At 45.8% G+C, this 23,205-nt stretch overlaps 2 protein-coding genes across 4 annotated transcripts in view; one reads left to right on the top strand and one right to left on the bottom strand.

The window, feature by feature from the left end:
- Positions 1-8,943, top strand: part of radil (Ras association and DIL domains) — a 23,516-nt gene extending 14,573 nt beyond the window's left edge. For 2 of the 3 annotated variants that reach the window (XM_070974131.1, XM_070974148.1), the window contains 7 exons: positions 2,274-2,446; positions 2,688-2,838; positions 3,666-3,892; positions 4,433-4,769; positions 5,769-5,908; positions 6,283-6,422; positions 6,615-8,943. In XM_070974131.1, coding sequence (XP_070830232.1) covers positions 2,274-2,446; positions 2,688-2,838; positions 3,666-3,892; positions 4,433-4,769; positions 5,769-5,908; positions 6,283-6,422; positions 6,615-6,714 — 1,268 coding nt within the window. In that variant the 3' untranslated portion in view covers positions 6,715-8,943. The remainder of the gene's footprint in view (positions 1-2,273; positions 2,447-2,687; positions 2,839-3,665; positions 3,893-4,432; positions 4,770-5,768; positions 5,909-6,282; positions 6,423-6,614) is intronic. The other variant, XM_070974141.1, reaches the window with a different exon arrangement.
- Positions 8,944-9,006: 63 nt separating this feature from the next.
- On the bottom strand, positions 9,007-22,856 carry foxk1 (forkhead box K1). The gene is made up of 9 exons (XM_070974160.1): positions 22,279-22,856; positions 18,360-18,575; positions 15,598-15,796; positions 15,346-15,492; positions 15,074-15,267; positions 14,644-14,816; positions 14,281-14,538; positions 12,347-12,520; positions 9,007-12,166 (listed from the first exon to the last, which is right to left on the bottom strand). The coding sequence occupies exons 1-9, from the start codon at positions 22,722-22,724 to the stop codon at positions 11,934-11,936; spliced, it is 2,040 nt and encodes a 679-aa protein (XP_070830261.1). The 5' UTR covers positions 22,725-22,856; the 3' UTR covers positions 9,007-11,933.
- Between the last annotated feature and the right edge of the window lie 349 nt (positions 22,857-23,205).

Here is a 23,205-nt window from a genome sequence, read left to right on the forward strand (position 1 = left end):
CAGACGCTCTGCTTCGTCATGGATGTGTATGATTGTGTGTGTGTGTGATTGTGTGTGTGTGTGTGTGTGTGTGTGTGTGTATGGCATCTTTCACCCTGCAAACACGTGAGTGTGTAGCTCTTTGTTGTTGGGGCTGTTTGCTTGAGAGAGCACGATGGCTTCCTGCATTTAAAGGTGAGTGTGTGTCTGCAAACCAGCTGCTGTGAAGCATTATGAGACCGTTGTTAAGATGTTAAGTGATGTTTCGTCTGTTTCGATGCCTTACATGCAGATTACTGTACGCCTAGACATAAGCCTATTACAGAGGGGTGTGTGTGTGTGTGTGCATCCAAAACATATGGCAGAATATTTGAAGGGGTGTGTGTGTGTGTGTGTGTGTGCGCTCTCTGCACTCAGTGCTGCCAGTCTGTCTGCCTGAAGCTTCCTGTCATGTCTCACTTGTAAAGAGAGATTTTGTGGTGACATGGTTTTTTGGTGTCGACCCAAAGTGTCTTCATCATCAAGTATTAGAAACTGTCCAGTGCCAAAAACTGGCATTGATCATCTGATCAAATTTATAATTTTGTTAATTTATCCTCCTGATTCTAATGAATGTCTTCTGTTGTGCTAATAATGGTCGCTTGTCTCAGACATTCACTTTAATAAATATCTGTCAGTTTTAGACTCTGCAGCATTTAACATTTGAAATCTTTGGCTTCTTCTGTTCAATGAAAAATGGTTTTGATTATCTTGTAAAAATAGATCATACTTCTCAAAGCAACAGTCTTCATTTAAGGAAGTTTTTAAGTAAAAAAAACAAATATTCTCTTGTTCTAGTGTGACAATATGCTGCTTTGCTTTATGCGTACGGAAGCAGAGAAAGGCCACACTTGCAACTCTGTTTTTTTTTTTTTAATGTTGTCATTTGAGATCACAAGTTAAATATTTTGTTAAATATTTTTCACAAGTTAATATTTAATTTTAACAAAGTCTGAGGATTCATAGCTGAACAGTAGTCATCTTGAAGGTTAAAATCAGGTGTGAAAAAAATTCGTTCAGTTGGGACAAAAAATCTTATTATCTCCAAATCTGCGTTTTGTTTTCTCGAGACATTGAGATCAATCACCAGAAAACAAGCTGTGTTATCTCAATAATGTGATCATTGTGATCGTAAGACAATAGCATCAGGAAGTAATTGCAAACACGGCCGGTCTCGTCTTCTGAAACAGCAGGTATAAACCCGAACATCTTTGGCTTTTCTACAAACAAGCAGGTTGATCATGTCACCTTGAGTTCTATGAGATTGTGCAGAGATTTTTCACTATTTTCTGTCATTTTAAGCACCACACGATTAATCAGTTAACTCAGAAAATAATTGGTACATTCATCAATATTGAAAATAATTTGTTGTTGGTTGCAGTCCTACATGAAGTTGATGAGAGTTATTGTGTGGATTTGGAGGTTGAGTGGAAAGCGTGTTCATGTTGCGTAGTTTATAATTGAAATGAGGGCTCATTGAATGCTTCAGTTTGTATTTGGAATTTTTTTTGGTATTTCTTAGTGTTTGTGTCTCCTGTGTGAGTGCATCTCTTCTTGAGTATGAGGGTTTTTGTGTACATAATCCCTGATTATAAGAAAATGAAGGTGTCATAAATAGTATTGTTTTGTCATGTGCACAGAAACTCGGGTATCACTAGCATCGAAAAGCCTCAGATGATACCCAGCTCGAGCCCAGTTGTTTGCCTTTGTTTGAGCCAAACCCCAGCAGAGCCTGCGCTCACATTGGGGGGCGTTTCAGAAAGCTTAAATAGGAATTATAGCTGCAGCGAGGTAATGGAACGACAGCTTGAAAATCTATGGGATGCCAGCTCGACAAATGCTAGGTTTAAAATTATCGCCTGCTTAACTTGCCACAAAACTTCCTTTCAGTCCTTTGATGTGACAGAGAAAGACGGGATTACACTGAGTGAAGAATGCAGTAAGACACAAACCCAGTCAGCTGAGCGCCTCTGCACCAGTCCATTTGTATTCTGCAAGCAGCAGGCGGCTGGTGGCTGTTGCTGTTGTTTCGTTGACTTCAAAATCAACTTATTGGAAAAAAAAAAAAAACACACACATGCATGGAAACACACTGCTTTCTCTCAGGAGCGCACACGCCCAAGAAATCTGCTGCAGTGTCATTGACGAAGTGTGTGTGTGCGTGCGTGCGTGCGTGCGTGCGTGCGTGCGTGCGTGCGTGCGTGCGTGCGTGCGTGCGTGCGTGCGTGCGTGCGTGCGTGCATGCGTGTGTGCAGGTCCGTCTCGGGGTTGGTTCCAGCGCTCCAAGGTGCTGCAGATTCAGGCGTGTTTGCGGATGGTCATGGAGTGGGCGAGCAGGTCCGGTCTGGGACATCTGGCCGACAAATTCTTCACCAAGCTCAACAGCACTGTGTCCATACTGGCCACACCCCCGCAACAGCTCACACAGGTACCCCCCCCCAGCACACACACGTACAAGAAGAAGACAACAGAACTGTTCATGAAGCAAGTCACTCTGATCAGCTATTGATTGCTAACGTCTCTGAAAGGTTTCGCCAGGATCGGCCTGTGACCGCCAACGCGGCGTCTGACCTCCTGTGGCTGCCCGGCTGTGTTAAAGAGAACCCGCCAGGATTTCTGTTTCATTTCTCCTCTTCTTATTTTCTCCTCTGCTTCTTCTCTGCGTGCAGTTGAGCTGGCGAGCTTTGTCCAGTGAGCATCCGACTCTGAAACCGGTCCAGCTGCACCGGATCCTAACCCAGTACCAGCTCACAGCAGAGATAGGCCCCGTACCAACATGGCAACCCAGCAGTGAGGACGAGGCGTACATATACAGAACAGGTACAGGTGTGAATTCATGGGTGTGAGTTTATTTAGAATTGAGCAGATCATGGCACGTAAAGCCCTCGTGTTGAGTTCAGGGTCATGCTGTAAAAGGCTCCTCCTCTCTTTTCCTGATAATTACTGATGTTTGAGCCTCAGTGTGCAGATGTTACTGACAACAGTTACAAATGAATAAAACATGGACATTTAATTAGTTTACGTTCTGAAGAACAGAGATCAAATACAGGATCAGTGTGTTTACCTGCACAGTGTCCTGGTTTGCATCATTCAGGATATCACACTTAGAGTAAAAGGGACACAAAGAAACCTGGTGATTAATATCTTTGTGAACTTGCTCTCTTATTTCTGTATCGACCGGGTTTCCTCAACAGTTGACGATGAGCCTGCTTTGGTTTCTGACCGTCTGAACGCTGCTGTACTTATTTTAGCATATGCAATAGATCATTATCATGTCTAATTGTGATGCACTGATGGCAAAGAGTGGTCAGAAGGCTGGATGAGGGGTTCAGATGCCTCTTACAGAGAACTCCAGCTGGCATATTCAGGTTTCTTCAGACCAGGATACGATGTGATCATGTGTGAACACAGGACTGTGATACTACCAGAGAAAAACGGTGTAATGTCCCAAACTTAACAAATCAACAAACAGCTGTAGTTTGCTTTAACTTGCTATCCTGTAGAGAATGTTTGTCCTCATGCAGTTTTAGGTGTGAAAGCTGCAAACCAGAAAGAGTGAGAGGCCGATGGAGCAGCAGTCCTGGATCAGGCCTTTAATGCTGTGCATGCGTATAGATGAGTTAACATCAGTGTGTGTGTGTGTTCAGTGGACCTCCTGGAGAGCTTTGAGAACCACCCTCCCATAGTGCTGCCCAGCGCCGGCTTCAGAGTGGACCTGGACGGCGAGTGTGTGGAAGACAGCATCTACAGACAGCTGCTGTACGTCCGCCACTACCTGTGGGGGCTGCGCACCAAGACGCAAACACATGGCAGCACTCCCGGCGTGCACACACACTCCAACGGAACCAACACAGCCGACTGGCCCGACGTTCAGGTCAGAAAGACTCACACACACACACACACGCACACACACACACACACACCGTCAAATGCACACACCTAGAAGTAATCCAGGCCATGTGCCTCAGCAGCTGTGGTTGTTGAGGAGTTCCTCATAATCCCATAAATGAAAGACAAAAAACCTTCTACTCCAGCCAAGCCGCACACACATACACACACTCACTCACAGAAACCTAGACATGGTTAAATCACGGTTAATCTGATTAGTCTTTAGGCTGTCTAATTAGTGGGAACGGCTGACTAGACCATAATCCCGAGTGTTAATGCACCCTCAAATGCACACATACACGCGCACTCAGAAGCACATATACATTCACAAATATGTCCAACGGTAAATCTGTGTTTGAGGTAATCATGCAACTCTTTCATCTCACTCTTTAATTGGCGGTTTGTATGGCATCAACAGCACTTCTCATAGGCCAACGACAGCAGGAATATTCATTTTCTAATCACTGCATCCTCACTTTACACCTCATACAGTCTTCTCAAGTCTTTCTGTCCAATCCCGACACAGAGGGAGTTGTTGCCTCCGGCCCACAGCAGCCCCCGCTCTGGGGGTCCTGGGGACGAGGTGACGGCAGAGACAGGAGAGGAGAGAGGCCGGGACAGACCGCCGGGCCAATCACACACACACAGCCTCAGAAGGAACGGCGCCATCCACCACCCTCGAGCAGCAAATCCAGACCCGTCCTGCCTCCTGACCCCTCCCAACACCCCGCTGTACCCAGAGGGAGGAGGAGGTGGAGGAGGAGGGCCGATCGTAGGCCCTAACACCCAGACTAACGGCTGCACCGGCAGAACGGTGGCAGAATGTAAAAAGACCAACGGACTCATCGCCAACGGACTGGAGGGTAGGCTGAACAATGTACAGGGGGTGGACAAAATAACAGGAACACATGAACAGTGTAGTGGAATCCAAACCACCACACAGTCACCACTGTGTCATCAACACCTGCATGAGTCACACAAGTGGGATTTTTTTTGTCGGGCCGTTGTATTAAATCATATATTGTGTGGTGTTTTTTTTATTTTGTCCACCCCAAATGTGCAGTTTGAATTTTCAACCTTGCTGTTTGTCATGCACAGTCTTAGAGATACCTCAGCTCAGGGAATCTGTATGTTGCACTGCGGCAGAACATGTTTTTACGTCAGGTAACATGAGGCCAGAGTTCACTGTGGAAACACTGAATTTTCTATGAAATAAAGTGCATTCAGTGTTGATCGGTCATATCACGGCCTTCTGCTTAATAATTCATTTCTTATCAGTGTTTTGGATTTCCTACACAAATATCTTATCAGTGCACAACATACAGTATAAAGACTGCGTAAATACCAGTGCTGCACAGTGTGCTGCACAGTGTGCTATCATGAAGATAAAGCTGTGAGCGCCACGATCAAATTCCCACTGGATGAACTAAAGTGAAAAATGATAGCAGGAGACACTTAGAACAACAGGAAGTGTGTAAACAACAACTGCACAAAACTGTTTTTATTAACGGATGAAATAATCTGGATTAACGTTAAACAGTAAAACAATAACAAAGGATGTAGTTTGATGACGTCACCAAATCGTGTGGGATCATGGGAGTTGGTGTCTTCATCGTTACACACGCAGCGTCCGTCATCCTTGCTGAGGAAGGTCTCTCGATCTGTCCTCCTTTGCCGTCTTCGTGGCGGACTGAGTGTGACGTATGCAGGCTCTCTGTCAGAAGCACGTTTGTGTGTCACATCACTTCTGTAGCTGCGTTGTTGCATGCGTCTCGTATCTGTGTGTGTCCGACCCCATAGCGAGACCCTGTGTGTGTTTCTGTGTGTGTGTGTGTGTTTTTGTGTGTCCGTGTCCTCTGCAGGGTGTATTAGTGGGTGTGAGTTTCCTTTCCCTGTATCCTCCCCTGGCGCCCCTCCCCTTCCTGATGACTTGTGTGTGGTGTTTGTAGTGGAACTGGACAAGGGACCCTACGGACTGGGCATGGGACTCATAGACGGCCTGGTGAGTACAGAAGCTTGAAAGCAGATTTTACGTTTGATCTTAGCGGTCAGTCCAGTTTCTAGCACTGTGTCTTTGTCTCTGTGAGTCTGGGGCTTTACTACAACACAAAAACACAAACCCTTTGCCTTGATACTGATACAGACTACTGACTGATACGATGTGACTATTTTGGAAATGACTGTTCATGAAAATAATTAGTGATGCTGACTTGATGACCAAACTGGACTTGCAAACATAACACATAATCCACACTGAGAAGCTGCAAACACGCACATAGACAGGGGTGAAAGTGGTACGCATGAGCACCGAAAACCAGAAGTGTGTAACATCTCACGTCCATACTGTGCATGCTGTCACACATGTCCCTCCTGCAGCACACTCCTCTCAACGCTCCAGGCATTTACATCCGGACGCTGATCCCTGACGGACCCGCTGCCTCCGACGGCAGACTGAGGATCGGAGATCGCATCCTGGCTGTGAATGGGACCAGTCTGATAGGAGCGGACTACCAGAGGTACAGACAATGTTCCAGTGGTGATACTGACCGTACTGACTGACAGAGTGAGCAGTCTTCCCACAGTGTTAACCATCAATTGATTAGTAGGATTGATTGAAGTGAGCCCAGACTGTGACTCGTTCATCCTCAGTGTCTCTGCTGAGCTTCATGTAACTGGACTCCTGTCTCTCTCTGCTGTGCTCCTCGCAGCGCGGTGGATCTGATTCGTCTGGGAGGAGGTCGCCTACGTTTCCTGGTAGCCAAGTCCGACCCCGACGTGTCCGAGAAGATCAGTGCCTCCTCCTGCTGACCGCCTCCTAGCAGGACAGCGAGACGACGAGCGAGACGGACGTGTGCGCCGATGAACAGGGTACACACGAACACGCGCTCCAGGCACACACACTCGCCATGAAATGTGAAAGACGAGCGTCAGCACAGCACAAAGCCAAGCAATCAACCTGGAGATAACACTCCAGGACTCCACTCCACAGCTGCCAGACCCGCCTCCCTCATGCTGACTCTTACTGGGTTTGTGTGACAGACAGAATTTGTAACCCGCTGTGACATCAAAGGAATACGCAGTGAGGAAAGTTGCCTAATTAATCAGCGTTGAGGTGGGCGAGGTCTAAGCAGCCAGTCTGCGGTCTGATGTGGTTTAAAGCACAGTAGATTGTAAGGTTTTATTTCTCTCCCGTTGGCCTTCGGAGCATGTGCCCACATCGGACTCTTTCCACCTGTTTTTACAGTCATTTGTATTATATTATCAGACATGGGTGTAGTAAAATCGCTGGCCAGCTGTCAGACAAAGGGACTGAAAATGTACTTTTTGATCCTAAAGCAGACTACGTGGAGACAGCCTCGGTGAACACTGGACGTCTGACGCTGCTTTTAGAGTGTTTTATAAACCAGCTCCCAAAGCACCATCACCGTCTGCTCAACGGACTGAACGGTCGGGTACGAATGTTGACTTTTGTACCGGAGAGCGGGTGAAAGAGCAGAGGAAGCAAACTCGCGCTCGTGCAGCCGAACTCTCCCATTTCGAAACGAGTCTCATCACTGGACTTCACCTCCGCTGGACGCGGATGAACTCTGATGCACAGGGGATGTGCACGCGATTCACCAAGACGACATGCTTCACTGCAGAGTGTCTGATCCCTGTGTGCATACACCACATTTCTGATGTGAATATATGCTGTATTTATCTTGTTAAGAGGTGTAAATAGTCGTTTGTAAATATTTAACACATTGTTCAAAAGAGAAACTGCGTTCGTGGAACTCCTCAGTCATTTTATTTGAGATGCATTTGGTCAGTAAACACTGAAACCCACTGATGGAGCAGAAGGAAATGCAGGTATGGGTTGTGAATTTTTCTAAATTATTTATTTGTTTCAGCCCCATGAACAGGAATATACCTCGTGTGCTGCAGAGATGCATATTTCTGTTCGTAACTAAACCCAAACTTGTACAAATGACATCTGGTGGAATGTGGCCACAGTGGACGGCTGTGTTTTTGGTCTGAGATTTCAGACTTGCAGAGGTGAATGTCATCTGTCGGTGACTTGTCTCTGCGGACAGAGCGTCCCCGTCGCTCTGGATAATCTCTGCCCTCGCTGCAGTTTTTATCAGGACTCTTTCTTTGTGGATTATCCAGAGGAACAGGCATTTTGTTGCTGATGATTTTTTTAAATTAATTTTTCAATGCTGTGAGCACAAAACAGAAATCTCAGTCTAAAAATCCAGAGCAAAAGCAAACCTGTCTGCATGGCTGCACACCAGAAAGAACAGGTTTCTGTGTGATTCGGCTGTCCTGGTCCTTTAAAAGGAGGTCCAGCTGGAACAATAACAGGGCGCTTTTTCTGAAGTCCTTCATTCAAAGGCTGGGTCATTACAGAAAACAAAAAGCCACGCGCAGTCGGCGTGATGCTGCTCGGCCTTCAGCTCTGACCTCAGCTCTGTGGAGCTCCCCTGGGATCTGGATCAGCGACCCTGTGCCAGCCTGTGAGCACAGCTGCAGCGCCAGACGTTCACTGAACATGTGACACGAGGCGGTCAAAGACTGCGGGACAACTGCTCGTAGTGTTTCGTACAGCAGCAACTATTTTCAGTATTTATTAATGTGTCGCTACATGGTCTGTAAAATCTCACAAAATTCAAGAAAAATGGCCATCTTGTTTGTCAGGCCAAAGGTCAACCCCCCCCCCAAAAGACTGGATTTGGAGGCATATTAAAAAAAGAAACCCACATGCTGTATTTGAGAAACTGGTAAATATTTCCACCTGAGAATGACCAAAAGGATGTGACTGTTGACAGCTGTTGGTGTTTTCCTGTTATTGTTACAGTGCTGGTTATTTTCATCTATTTACACAACGCTGTCTCCGTTTCCCTCTCCACTCTTGATTCTGGTCATTTCTTTGCAGTAACATTTGACTTCTGTGCATTTTAAGGTTTGTCTGACGCTGGTTTCATGCATGTCCGCTCTCCTCTGGTCATTATTTATACTCTTAAAAACGATGGTACTTAAGAATAAAGGTTGTTGGATGCTGCGCTGATGCACCAAACGGCTGACACGCCTGTTCACGTAAGAGACGACAGAGAGATTCTTGAGTCAATGAGGAATTTTAATTTGTGCTACACATTTTTAACAAATCACAAAAACAGGAACATTTAAAAATACATATACTTCTCTATTTCCAGAATGTTTACGTATTGATGACAGCTGTTTTTACACATAGCAAAATATTTTTTCTTTTTTCCAAAATAAGAAAAAAATACCTTCTAAATAGCTTTGTCATTGAGCAGATAGAGCAGCATACAATCATTACGCATATTTTTTTGTTTGTTTTTTTTTCTAATGTGCAACAACAATCACTGAAACCTTGCGCAAATTGTGCCTGATTGCCAGCTAAAAGTGAGGCCCGTGCGAGGCCGTTCAGAAAAGCTAAAGGCGGAGTGAGAACGAGAAGAGAAAGGGGGAGAAAGTGCTGGAGAATATCTAATTAAGGCAGCGTCTTGATGCCTCTGTAGAGACAGCAAAGACAGAGACTGCTCACGGGGAGAGGGAGAGGTAGACTGGGAGGAACAGAAACAAAACATAAAGCAAGAGTGGGGAGGCAAGAGTAGAAAAGATTGCAAAAGTACCATAGAGAAAGAGAAAAAAGACGAGAGCAGTTGAAGTCTGTGGTCATGTGTTGGTCCCGCCCTTCCCCTGATAAAACGCCGCTGTCGCCGCTGTAGTGTTAAAGAAGCGCCGTGTTAATCTAAAAAGGTAAAGCTGTCTAAAGGTTAAAATAAATGACAAAAAAAGTTGAAATATTTAAGGCTTTAAGGATTATTACAATAATGCTTTTCTGTGCTAAGACAAACAAAACTGTACGCACAGGCTGTTGCATTTCTCCTTTTACCAACTACTGAAACAAGGAAAAGAGATTAAAACAATCAATTTGTCTACATTAGGTTAGCTCCACTTCAATCAACTCCAAATAGTTGCCTCTTGTTTGCCCTTCTCTGCTCCGATCGGCCTGAATCTGAGGAGCTCGACGCTGATAAACCAAACCGAGCTGAAGTGAAGCGAGAGCTGCTCAGTCCTGGTTTGTTATTCCTGGATTTGCTCCCGTCTCTTCTTCCAAAACAATATCCTCGTCTTTTTGTGCTTCACAGGGAAGGGAAGAGGAGACGCCTCGCGTTCTGGTCTAGGCCTCAATGTTAACATCTTCCTTTTCTCGTGGTGTGTTCACACAGAAAGCCAGTTTTCACCCCGCGTTACTCATGCGTTTCACAGCAGGATCGTTTGTGTTTATTCACCCCAAACAGCCAGAATGCCTTATTGTACTGAAGCCGGAGGACAGCAAGCAACAGCAGGCACTCGGGACGTGTGGAACTCACCGTTGGGGGTTTGCGACACTCGGGGTTGGGGGGTGGAGAGCATTGCAGTATTTCTTTTCAGCATTACATATTGCGATATGAAAAAATAGATTTCAGACTGCTGAAATGATAAATGGTGCAGAGACTCTGGTTCTTTCTGTTCTGTCCCTCCGGTCTCTCTTGTTTTGTCCCGGTCCTCTCTTTGCTTCCCCTCCGGTCAGCAGCCAACATGGATGAATAGAGACGAATTACAGGACGTTATAACCCGACAGCGGAGGTTGGCACTTCGGCGGTTCGCTGCTGCAGACGGGCTGAGACGCAAGAGTGAAGATAAATCCACTGTTTAATCCCAGAAGTTTAAAGACTAAACACTGAGCTCTCCTCCCGCCGGTTAACGGCTCAGGATTGGAGGAAAAGCCGGCCTGAGTCCGGACGTTTATGTCTCCAGATGCTCCTCTCGAGCTCCCCGACGAGCAGCAGCTCCGTCCCTCCGCTCAGCCCTGTCCGACGTCGGCAACACGCCTGAATCTTTCCTCAAGGTGAATATTTTCAACCCACATGAAAAACTTTTCTCTTTTTCTTTCTGTGTGAACACACCAAGACAGACAACCCGTTTTCACTTTAAGAATTGCCTTAAAAGAGTACAATCATGTTCTTAACAGTCTCCCAGTCCCTGTCCACCTGGTCTGAGCACATGCAGCCAAGTCCTCTCTCTTCCTGCCCACGACTGTGAAGCTAATACATCAGCTCTGATCATCACAGTTTCTTCTGTTAATGCCGGCCACTTCAAGTCTGTGAACACACTTTCCGTGGTTTTACATCAGGCAGTGACTCTAATCAGAAGTGCAGACGAGGTGAGTTCTTTGGCCTGAGAGCGGAAAGGTCGTATTTGAGATATTATACAACATTCACGTAGTAAAAGTAGTGCTGAAATGATTTTCATATGCATAATGCTCTCGTAAGCTTAAAGGACGCTGTGCCAAACGGAAAGAAAAACAGATTTCAATCATTTGTAAACAAACTGTTTTGCAAAGTGTTCCTGAGCTCATGTAGTAACATCCTTCATCCAGTCATGTGTTCACAAAGTGGTGAACTCGCTCCATCCTCTATGAACGACTGAGCCTTTCCAGGACGCCGCTTTCATACCCATGATGCTCTCACCTGTTACCAATGAGCCTGTTTACCTGTGGAATGATCCAAACAGGTGTTTCTGGAGCGTTCCACATCTATCAGTCTTAAGCTGCTCCTGAACAAACTTGTTTGAAATGTGTTGCTGCATCAAACTCAGAATAAGCAGATATTTAGAAAGAAAGGGATTAGGAAATGATTAAACTCTGTTTTATTTACGTTTCACACAGCGTCTGAACTTTTTTGGGAATCTGGGTTGTACTTGTTTGTGTCGTCCGTGAATGGCGGATTGCATTAAGAAGAGTGTAAAGCTGAAAAAGTCCTGAAAGGTTTGCTTTGTACATTCAGAATGTTTTTGAACATTTTCATCTACTTTTGACCAAAATAACCTCATGATTGAATTCCCTTCTGTGGAGAGAGGCTGCCTGTACATGTTGTGGCCATGTCGGCTGCAGTCATATCAAACGAGTATAAAAGGCGAAGCAGTTAGGGGACGAGGAGGAGGCTGTCCATTGGGTACCTGCTGAGAGGCCCTGGCTTTTACTTCCTAGGGTCGTGGGTTTGTGATGTCATGGCAACGATGACGGGCTGCTGGGCAGGCGTGACCTGATGCTGAGCAGACTCGGTCAGACCCTCGTCCTCCATCTTTGGCCGCTTGGCCTGGGGCTCGCCTGGCTGCTCGGCTAAAGTTTCTGCAGTGGGCGGTCTGCTCACCAGCACCGGAGGGGAGCTGGAGGCCTGCGCAGCCAAGATCTGGAGAGGACTACTCAGGCCTGGAGAGGAATGAGAAGAGAAGAATAAAACTTAGGGCGCATAAACAGCTCAAAGTCTTAATCTGCTCCATGTAAATTCACACTTGTACGCACACTGCACCCAACGTCAGTGTGTTTCCCTCCAACATTCATCATGGCGGCTGGTCAGTGTGTGTGGCAGCGACTGCTGAAAAATCTTACCAGATGCATTGGCGAGGCTGGTTGCTGTGGAAACAGCAGCAGTGGTATGTTTGCCATTCTGGGTAACAGGACGAACAGGAAGTTGATGTAAACCCGGGGTGAGGTTCCTCCCATCCCCGCCCTGCACTGCACTGTCCACAGTCTGGATCACTCGCTCTCTGTTCAGCTGGGCTTCTGCTCCAAACACAAACACACAAATCCAACATGAAAACGCAAAACTGGCTCAAAAGCGCACACGTGTGATCAGTCTGCCGAATCTCAAAAATGAGGATTGTTTATCAGAAAACCTGGTTAGACTGTTATTTATTGTGTCATGCAAATTCAAAGCCTAGGTCCATTTCATGCCACAGTAAAAGCATAATAGTTTAATAATACAAATACACGTGAGCTGAAACAAAACGTGTCAAACAGCAGTGAGGTGGAGACGGTCAGAACCATGTTTTCAACATGTCTCACAGCAGCTGGTTTCATCCACATGTAACGCAAATTCTGACCGTGTTTACAGAAAATCAACATGAGAAAATGTGATTTCACGTGCATTTCCACAACCATTAAGCAAACATTAGAAGTTAAGTGCCGTCAGATCAAAGTGATCGCGGTCGACTCAAATAATGGCGATCAGGAGATTAGGCAATAACTGTGACAGGCCTGCTCATCATGAACACTGCACACAGGTTTCATGCTGGACTGAAGAACAATGAATTCATTTCTGTGTTCATTCTTCTTTGAATTAATTCCTTTATTTAAACTTCTGAGGATGACCCCTCCTCCTGCATAACCGATAACTCAAGCCACTGCCTGCCGGTGTCAGCTGGTGGTATGTGGGCATGCTCAGTGACACCAGTAACATTCAAACACAAGGACATATATGCCTACGTAATGTAGTAAGAGATGCATGGTCCAGTCCATATGGAGCTGCAGTTCAATTTGGATCTAGACCTCGGTTTGGACTTTGAGCAGACCCGGCTTCGATCCAGCGCTCCAGACTGCAACCAGTTAGTCGCATTTTGCAACCATTTTTGGAGACAGCACTTTGTTTGTGTGTTAGTGGAGAATCCAGCCTGCAGTGCAGTTTGTACACTTCACTGATAAACCAGAGAGCTGCAAAGTAGCACTGGGCTTAGACATTTTGTCTCTCTGTCCCTGGAGAATACAGTACATTGAAGCACTATCAAACTAATACTCTGCCAAACCTCCATATTTCAGAGCAAGCTCCGGCTGCCAGATCTATTTTATGATCAGGAGCAACCGTGTAACCAAATCAAACATCCTATTTTACAAATAGCCCAAAAGTGTCACTACGCAGCAGTAATAGCAGTTACCTTGTGAACTCACTCCAGGGGTCTCACCCTGGTGTCTGATGCTGGGATTCAGTGGGATGCTTGGAAAACTTCCTCTAACACACCTCAATATTTATGTGTGCAACTAATACATATGATAATAAATGGAGAGAGCAAAGCAAAGCCTCTTTCCCACCACAAATACCCTGTGTACTACACAAACAGCCTGTATCGCAGTAAGAAAGGGGAAATACTACAGACAGCACACACTTTAAACACTTTATCAACTGATGGCCTTTGTAATATCTGCTTTTAGGAGGTGCTGCAGCCCCCCTTTAAAAAATGACTTCTCTTAAAGCACTACATCCATTTCTTAGCAAAGCATTTATCAGTAATACAATTAAGATGGAAAAAAAGAACTGTGTTGTTTTGTATATCGATTTAAATGGTGCTCGTACATTTTTCAGCAGGGAGCACCAGTGCTACTACTGGAAAAGGTTAGTCTGGAGCCTTAAATCTGTCATTGAAACTGACAAGCATCCGATCACTCAGTGTGGTTCAACCCATCCAGCACACAGATGAAACATGTGGGTGCTAAAAGCAAACTAACACCATCTCAAACATCCTCACTGTACTGCAGAAAACAAGCTGTACCTCTGAGCTCACTGTTGCCCTCTGCTCCTCCAACAGAGGGGGCGCTGTATCCATTCGGAGGGTTGGAAGTTAGAGGGACGCTGGTAACTACCCGCACCGTGGTCACAGAGGACTGGGGGGGGCTCTGGAGCAGGTGGATGGGCTGGACTTGGCCGCCACCACCTGGAACTAAAGCAAGGGCTTTTCCCGGGCCTGAGGGCAGGACTGTTGGGTGAGGGGGTGCAGCCATGATGACATGCTGAGCACTGACTGGAGATCCTGCACACAAACAGATGAAGACAACAATTCCACTGTTTTATAGTGGCTTTGAAAACTACACGTGTGCATCTTTTCGTGTATTTAGCATGTACAGATGGGGCTCACCTGGGGCACTCTGAGAGTACCTATACTCGGGCACAGATGCCAGTTTGTTAGCGAGCTGTTCATGGTGGTCATGGGAGATAGGAGAGCCCTCCCTGCTCAGACACTCAGGGGTCTGCAGCCCACTGGATGGAGGAGAAAGAAGTCCTTGGTGGGTCGGGGAAGCAGGGGCACTCCTGAAAAATAAAGGATGAGGGGAAGAGAGAGACCAAAGAAATCAATGAACACATCAAGAGGCGTCTGCTAACATACAGAGCTCCCTCACTGCCAGCACCTTCTGCTGAATATATTAACCTGGAAATTAGACTTACTTTGTTCTATCCAATCAAATGATAGCCAGGAGCAGAAGCAGAGAGAACGGAGAAAAGGTTAACGGAGTCAAATGGAAGCGACACATGTCCACGCCACTGAAGGCCAGAGGTGACTGACTCACCGAGAAGACAGAGGTCCGAAAGGCGTCCTAAAGCAAGCCACCCCTCTCTGCCGTCTTTTCCTGAAGGCTTGTTCCACCAACTTGCTCTCAGAAGCGGAATCCACGCGCCAGAAACTCCCTTTGCCGGGCTCATCCTGAGAGCGGGCCACTTTCAGGAAGTAGCGGTTGAGAGACAGGTTGTGTCTAATTGAGTTCTGGAAGGAGGAAAAATAGGTTTTGTCATGCAAACCAATGAAAGTCCAACCGTCCAGCTGAAGACAGAAAGAGCCTACCTGCCAGCCCTTGTCTGCAGTGCGATAGTAGGGGTAGTGTTTGGTGATGTGGGCGTAGATGCCGCTGAGAGTCAGCTGTTTGTCCGGCGCAGACGAGATGGCCTGGACGATCAGCTGTGCATAGGAATAAGGTGGCTTGGACTCATCCTGGGAATGAGACACAGTTATTAACATCCACGCATCCTAAAACACACGCTGTGCAAGCAACCTCTTTGAAAGCTGATGTTTTCTTTGGGGTTTCCGGCGCTTCACCTTGGGACTGTCTCCACCAGCCGACTCCCCCCGCTGCTCGCTGCCCCCACCTCTCTGCTCGGCAATGCTTCGCCTCTGCTCTGAAACGGCCTTGGCAGCATATTCAGCTGCGAGCTGGAGGTCAGAGGTCACGTTGCGTCCATAGCGATACCCTGATGACCCCGCCCCTCGGGGACTAGCCGGACAGGAGTTAGGAACACTGGAGAAAAGAGGGGAAAGTGATGATTTAAGGGTACCTCTGAAAGCCTTTCGGTTGCTGGTGTAAATACAACATGTGCAAAATTCATTTAAACTCTGTTCAGTTCCAGAAGTGGAATATGTGATTCCAGATGTGTGATATGAATGTCATCCAAAGCGTCTAAATGCATAAACCCACATTCTTTGTCCCCTCAAAACAAGGTCAAAATTATTGATAAAAACTTGCTGGAATTACTAACAGAGCATTAAATCAATTAATTAGCATTAAACACTGGAATGTTTCTGTGAAGTGAGGCGAGTACTTCGAGTGCGTAAAAGAAAGGTGAAAGAAATGAACATGCTTGAGAGAAATGACTGATATACAGAATATACATCTACAGAAATATGCAGATAAAGGCCTAATAATGGCACAGGAAAACAAGGAGCAAGTAAATATTTGTTATTTTGATTCCACATTTCAAGTTCAACAATTAACTAAATGCAGTTTGTGATTTGAAAATGGTGAAAAAAGCAAGAAATGACGAAGACAATTCATAATTTTTTCACATAATCAAAATTGACATGATGAAAATAATCCCTTAAAAAAAGACATTCTTGAAACAGCAAAATTTCTCTTACGCGCATAAGAGCTAAGCTTGGAAAGGTTATTACAGCTCAGATCCAGGATGTCCTTAAAACATAAAATGATCCAAAATACTCAAAAGTGTGTTAATGTTTAACTCGGCTTTATCTGGACCTGTTAGAGACAGAACGCAGGAAAGCCCAATAAGTTATATAACACGCACCTGCTTCTGTTAGTAAAGTAAACACGGCTTTCTGGGAGAGTCAGTGTGCTTTGATTTGCTTTTAGCAACAGAAAAGTGCGTGCGCGCACACACACACACACACACACACACACACACACACACACACACACACACACACACACACACACACACACACACACACACACACACACACACACACACACACACACACACACACACACACACACACACACACACACACACACACACACACACACAGTTTGTATTTTTTGGCTGGGGAAACCAGGCTGCAGGCTCTGTTCTGAAATGGCATTATTAGACCAGCACTGAAAAATGAATGAAGACCAACAAAAACTTCTAATGTTGCTCAGGGACATCAGGAGCGTATTTGTATCTGTAACTGCACATATTTTAACTTCATCAAAACTTATGTGTGTCTCCATGAGGGAGCAATGGTTGTCTCTGCTGTCCTCTGACACCGTCACAACAAGCATTTCACCCTCTCTGCGTGCGTACGTTGGCCAGCAGTACAAGTGTGAATGCTGGTACAGAAGAATGTTATTACACACAATTCATTTAAGTTGCCAGACAGGAAAAGTGACTCTTACTACCCTATGAAGAGACGCTGTTGGTGTTTCAAATGGGAGCATGTGCTTCTACACAATACTCCTCCGCTGCATGTAGTGTATGCGGGTACTGGTGAGGAAGGTGGCCCAACAATCTGCCCGAAAAAGGCCACAGTGAAAGTGGTGGAGAGATGTATGAGCAAGCGTCTTTACTCTGTGTGTGTGTGTGTGTGTGTGTGTGTGTGTGTGTGTGTGTGTGTGTGTGTGTGTGTGTGTGTGTGTGTGTGTGTCCACGTGCGAGAGAACAGGAGCTGAGGGCTGAGAGGGAGGGGTAGGGGGCTCTGAAAAAAGGAAACCACGAATGGACGGAAAAACGGCCTACAGGCAAAACAATCTGCCCGATAGCCAATCACACGCCTCGAAGCTGCAGCCATTCCATATAAGGCAGGCACACACACACGCTGACATTGGTGGGGATGGAGGATGTAGGGACCGACACGGACCACCAGAGGGCACGCTCAGCGCCGCCACGCTTGCCAGTTGCACATGCTGTACACATTTATAGAGCAGTGATTTCCAAACATGTGCTATCGCAGCTCATTAGAGTGCAGGTTTCCATCTCAACAGGAACACTGCAGCAGCCGATGAGTACACAGTCGACTGGAGGGGACATTATCTGTGAAAATGGGCTGATGTAGTGTGTGGTCGGAAAAAACACTGCAGGCCAAAACATAAGTGAAACTAAAGGAAATTAAGCCTCGCATGTTTGCAAATCCACACGGCTGACAGCAGAAACATGAGTAAACATGCGCAGGCCCTAGACGAGGTGAGGAGTCGCTCATATACTCTGATAGGCCTAAAACACTCATCACATGACATGCAAAGACACAACTGAGACAGTCCAGGTGCATGTCCCTGCATCACTGATACCCATTTTAAAAAAGAAGCAACCTCCTGCCTAACCACAAGAAAAAGACAAGACCTTAAATAAAGTGTAAAATGTAATATCTTGAATTAACCGTGCAAATCTTTATAAACAACTTAACTGATCAGCCAGTTACTTTGTAAAGGAATCACTTGGTCTATTGGTCCTTTGTTTCGTCAGACTGAACTGAAAACACTTCACTCCAACAGCCGAATCTGGCCGATCTGCTTTGCATTCATGAAGTGCATCTATTAAATGCAGTGTTGGGGTTCATGTCACTGTGTGTGTCCGTGGGTGTCTCCATACCTGATGGTGCCTGTGGGCGAGGGCAGCGGAGAGCCGAATGCCCTGATGTGCTCTTCATGCTGCTGCATTGTGGGAATGCTGATTTTGAGGGGGGAGATGTTGGGCAGAAGTGGGCGAGGGGGCAGAGAGGGCTGCTCCCTCTCTCTGTGCTCCTCAGGCTCCAGGAGTGACATGAACTGGATCTTGATTACTGTGCTGGGAAACCGAAACACACACCTACAGACGGAGAAAACAGCCGCAAAGTTTGATTAGCGCTTCTCACAACATGATAACATCCTTTTATAATGACTGTTCTGGAGCTTTTAACCACATCACATGACCTTCCTGAGCAGATGGAGTTTGACCAGTGGTCATAGAAATGTGTATGTTAATGATACATTTTCATTTTTACTTTACAAACTTCTTGTAGGCAACTGGGCAAACTCCACCTGCTGAGAAAGCACTCAAAACATAGATAACAGCTATTACGAGCACAATACTAAAAAAGTTGGGACGCTGTGTAAAACAGAATGAGATCACCTGCTAATCCTTTTTGATACATAATCAATAGAAAACAGTACAAAATACAATAGATTTAATGTTTGACCTCATCAGCTTCATTAGTTTTTATAAATATCTGCTTATTCTGACTTTAATGCAGCAGCATGTTTTAAACTAGTTGTTTCAGGAGCAACTAAAGACTGAAAGATGTGGAACGCTCCAAAACACCTGTTTGGATCATTCCACAGGTAAACAGGCTCATTTTTAACAGGTGAGAGGATCATGACTGGCTATGAAAGGGGCATCCTGGAAAGGCTCAGCTGTTCACAAGCGAGGATGGAGCGAGGTTCACCACTTTGTGAGCACATGACTGGATGAAGGAGGTGAACACATGAGCTCAGGAACACTTTATTTAACTGTTAACGATAAACACAGTTCATTTGCAGATGATTACATTCTGTTTTTATTTACCTTTAACACAGCATCCATCTACAATCCCATGTTTTTAAGAATCAGGGCTGTACACTGGACCTTGTGGTGGGAATATTTTGTAAAGTTACTTTCCAAGCTAAATAATGAACATGAAATCTCAATATTACTAGTTATATGTTTTGGTTACATACAGGGTTAACAAATCTGCCAGGTGTGACAAAATGCTAATACTTACTAGCATTTTTGGAGCAATACTACATCATATCATTAAGCAATGACACTTTCCCCTGAGCTATAGGGGTTTGTTTATAATACAAACAATATCTTCAGTCAAACTCTTCATGCACAAAAAACTAAGCTGGTGTAGACTTAAGACAACAGCCGTTAGCCATTTCCTCTTCTTCTGGCAGGTCTGGACAACTGCATCAATAAAAGCAAGGATCAGTCCAAACCCAAGTTAGTTCAAGCCTAAACAAAACCCTTGGCAATAATTATGTGTTTGAGGGATTGAGCAAATGCTTTACAATGGAGCGTTAATGACTACTGTAAATAGTTTTAATTTTTTCCAAGCAGGTTCGGGCAGCGAGGTTGTATGTTCACTGTAGATAAATCTTTGTAACGGGAACCATCCAATCTGCCCAAATATGATGACTGTATCTTTGAGCAAGAAACTGAATCCCTGAAACCTCCGTGGAGACAAACAGATGAGAAAAAAAATCATCATAGGACCACAAGTGGTTTCAGAAATGTTTCTGACATTTCACGGCTACATCAGTTCATAGTAAAAATATGAGAGAAATGTTCCTTTTTCCCCTCTATAATTTGTCTCCTGAAAACTGTGGTTGCCAAATCCAATACTGGATCCATAAACAGTCTGCTCACAGCTGTCTCCGCCGAGAGCAGGCCATCCTCCACAACTGACTGTCCATGCGAGAAGAGCACTAGTGGGGGAGGAAAGAGGCCTGTGGAAACTCTGAAGGAGCTTCAGGAGTCCAAAGAAGAGACTGAGGAGACCAACAACCACTACTATTTCTTATTTCCCTCATCAGTCCAAGCCGTATACCAGAGCAGCAAAGAGAAAAGCACTGTTCAAAGAACTCACATGACATTTTCAGCAGTGTTTGCTACAGGGCATGTGAGAGACTCTGAGACAAGTGGAAGAAGCTTCAATGGTCTAGTGGGACCAAAAATACTTCATACAGGGTCCTGCACATCACCAGAAACACATCACACCCCAATATTACACTGTGGTGCTGTTTGATAAGGCCAAGGGTTGATAAAATGCAATAAAACACAAAGTGATGAGGAAAATCTGCTGCAGATCAATTAATGTTAATGTCCTGGAGGAGCCAAGTTTAAATCCAACGTAAAATTTGAGGACAGACTTGAAAATTGCTGCTCACTCAGGGTCCCAGTGAAACCTGACTGAGCTTGAACCCAATCTCCAGATGAATCGAGATAATAAAGATTAAACCACGCAGATCTTAAACTTTACAAGCAACTGGCTGCACTATGCTGTATTTAAAGTCAAATGAAATCAATCTGTGGAGACCTACTGAACGTATTGAATTGTCTTCCTGATAAGCAGCGTCATCAAACCACCTAATTAACCTACAGTGATTCTTAGCTGCAAAACAACAAAGTATAAACACTGTAAATACATCAGGATGACAAAAAAAATACTAATAATTTCCCTCTTCCACCTTAGAGGAGGTCCTAGACATACAGACTCCTGAGACTCATGTGAACATGGCTGTGTTGCGTATGGCCTTGGTGTCTAAGTCTTGTGTTTACTCCATGTGCTCCTACAGTGAGGATGTCATTTCAGGCTGCACTTCCTGTTCACTGCACGACACACCCCCAAACAGTGTTGTCAGCCAATCGGAGAGGACAAGCGTACACCCCCCCCCCCCCCCCCCAACTCCTCTCGCGCTCCACCCTGTGATTGACACACACGCGCACAAAGTCAAAGCTTTGAGTTTTCATGATTGCTACGGTTTTAAAAGACGTTAAGACAAAAGACTTTACCTTGACAGGAGCGCACCAAAGGCTAAGCTAGATCCACTTTTAAACACCAGGCGGTTACCCTTTGACACAAACAACGCTAATTTCACAGTTTCATGCAAGAGAAACACACCTCTTCCCTCAAAACTCGTAAACTGAGCTGTCAGGGGTGCGTTTGTTTACATTAATGTTTACGTGACGGCGACACGTTGACGAACAGGCTCACAACTAGCTAACATAATCACTCAAGAAACTGTTGAGGCCAGCATCCAAAAGACTTTGATGTGGGAAAAAAAGGATTTAGGTTATGATATTTTAGAAAGCCAGTTCTACCACACTGTGATAATACGCCTCTGTTTCACGGCACGGTGGCACGACTGGTTTCAGAGCATTTGCTAACTAGCTCGTGCTGTAGCTTGTCGGTAGGCCATATGGAGCTAAGTTTGCTAGCGGCTAAAACTACCTAGATTAATTGACTGATTTTCAGCAGGGGAAGGTTCACTCCGGGGTGGGGGCGCTTGCCCCCCAGACAAATTAATAACAATTATAATTTTACTTGTTATGTTACAGCTTCAATGTCCAAACCAAGGTTGTGGTACACTTTGACCGATGAGAGCAAAGCAAACCGCTGTGATCAGGGGTGTAATGACAAACTTTGTGTCCCCTGCTAATCTGTCTCCCGTTTGGCTTTATGACACAAATATTCTCTCTGTCAAACTGTTTAAAAAAACAATATATCCTTATTTATGTGCTCACATAGCCCACAAACGGTTTTATAGGTGTTGTATTATACTTGGATTCAAACGTTAGATGTCCAGTAAGGGGTGGACAGATTTTATAGGGGATACAAAAAATAGCATGACATCGTCTCCCAGGTTATTTGTCCATCAGTAGGCCAATGCATAAAACGGACATTAAAGTTTGGGTGGCCCTGCTAACGGCCAGCCACAGTGTTACCATAATTAGCCTGTCGGTAGCTGCTTTGCTAGCTGACTGTACTCACTCTCTGGGCAGCAGCAGCGGCGGCGCCCCTCTTCGCTGGAACACACCGTCAACGAACACGCCATTCTTGCCCAAGCACCGGAGGGAGAAACCGCTCGCCTCGTCGTAGGTGAGCTGCAGGTGTCGCCGTGAAATGAAGCTCGAGTGACCCATGTTGATGTCCACGGAGCCGTGAGAGGAGTTCCGGCCTATGGTGACCGTCCTCTGCCGCATGACAAACTCAAAGTCCCGGCCCTCGAGTCTGGCCAGGGCCTGCGAAGGAGGACAAGCGAGTCGTACGGGAAGAATCCCGGCGTCGGCGCGGGCTTCCATCATCGGAGGACCCAAGAGGGCAAGCGAGGGCTGGTGATAGGCGTGCGAGGTCACCGCGACGCGCACGGGACTGCATGGTGCCGACTGTAAAGCAAGCAGGGCTCGTGCTCCGGTGTCGTCCCGGTAGTCTGCCATCTTCTTTCGGGGGGTCAACACACTCACACGCGCACACACTTCACTTTTCGCGCACACAGAGTTGCAACGTGAGAGTTTTCGGCCAGGGCACTTGTTCGCTCCGTGGCTGTCGGAACAACATGGAGTCCAGGTCGCCGCAAGAACGGGACCGGATCCTTCGCAGGAACGGGACTAGTGCTACGTTCAGGGCCTCCTGGTGAGCTGCTGCAACAAAGATAACAATACTAGACTCAGCGGTTACAGTGCGTATGCAATGAAGAACTTATATCTAACCGGCATGTACAGTGTCAATGTAATATTTCTTCGCGTTTCAGGTGTATTTTTCATGTAACAAACGATTTCTGGGCGGTCAACCCCCAGCACGTCAGCTGAGTCTTCAAAGAGTTTCCAGTATGGGATCCAGCACATCACGTAGGTTTGTCAAAACAGCCTATTAACTGAGGTCTGCTTGCTCCCATGTGTAGGGATGCTTGGGGCTGTA

This window comes from Chaetodon trifascialis, chromosome 2, assembly GCF_039877785.1.
Source record: "Chaetodon trifascialis isolate fChaTrf1 chromosome 2, fChaTrf1.hap1, whole genome shotgun sequence".
NCBI classification, from domain to species: domain Eukaryota; kingdom Metazoa; phylum Chordata; class Actinopteri; order Chaetodontiformes; family Chaetodontidae; genus Chaetodon; species Chaetodon trifascialis.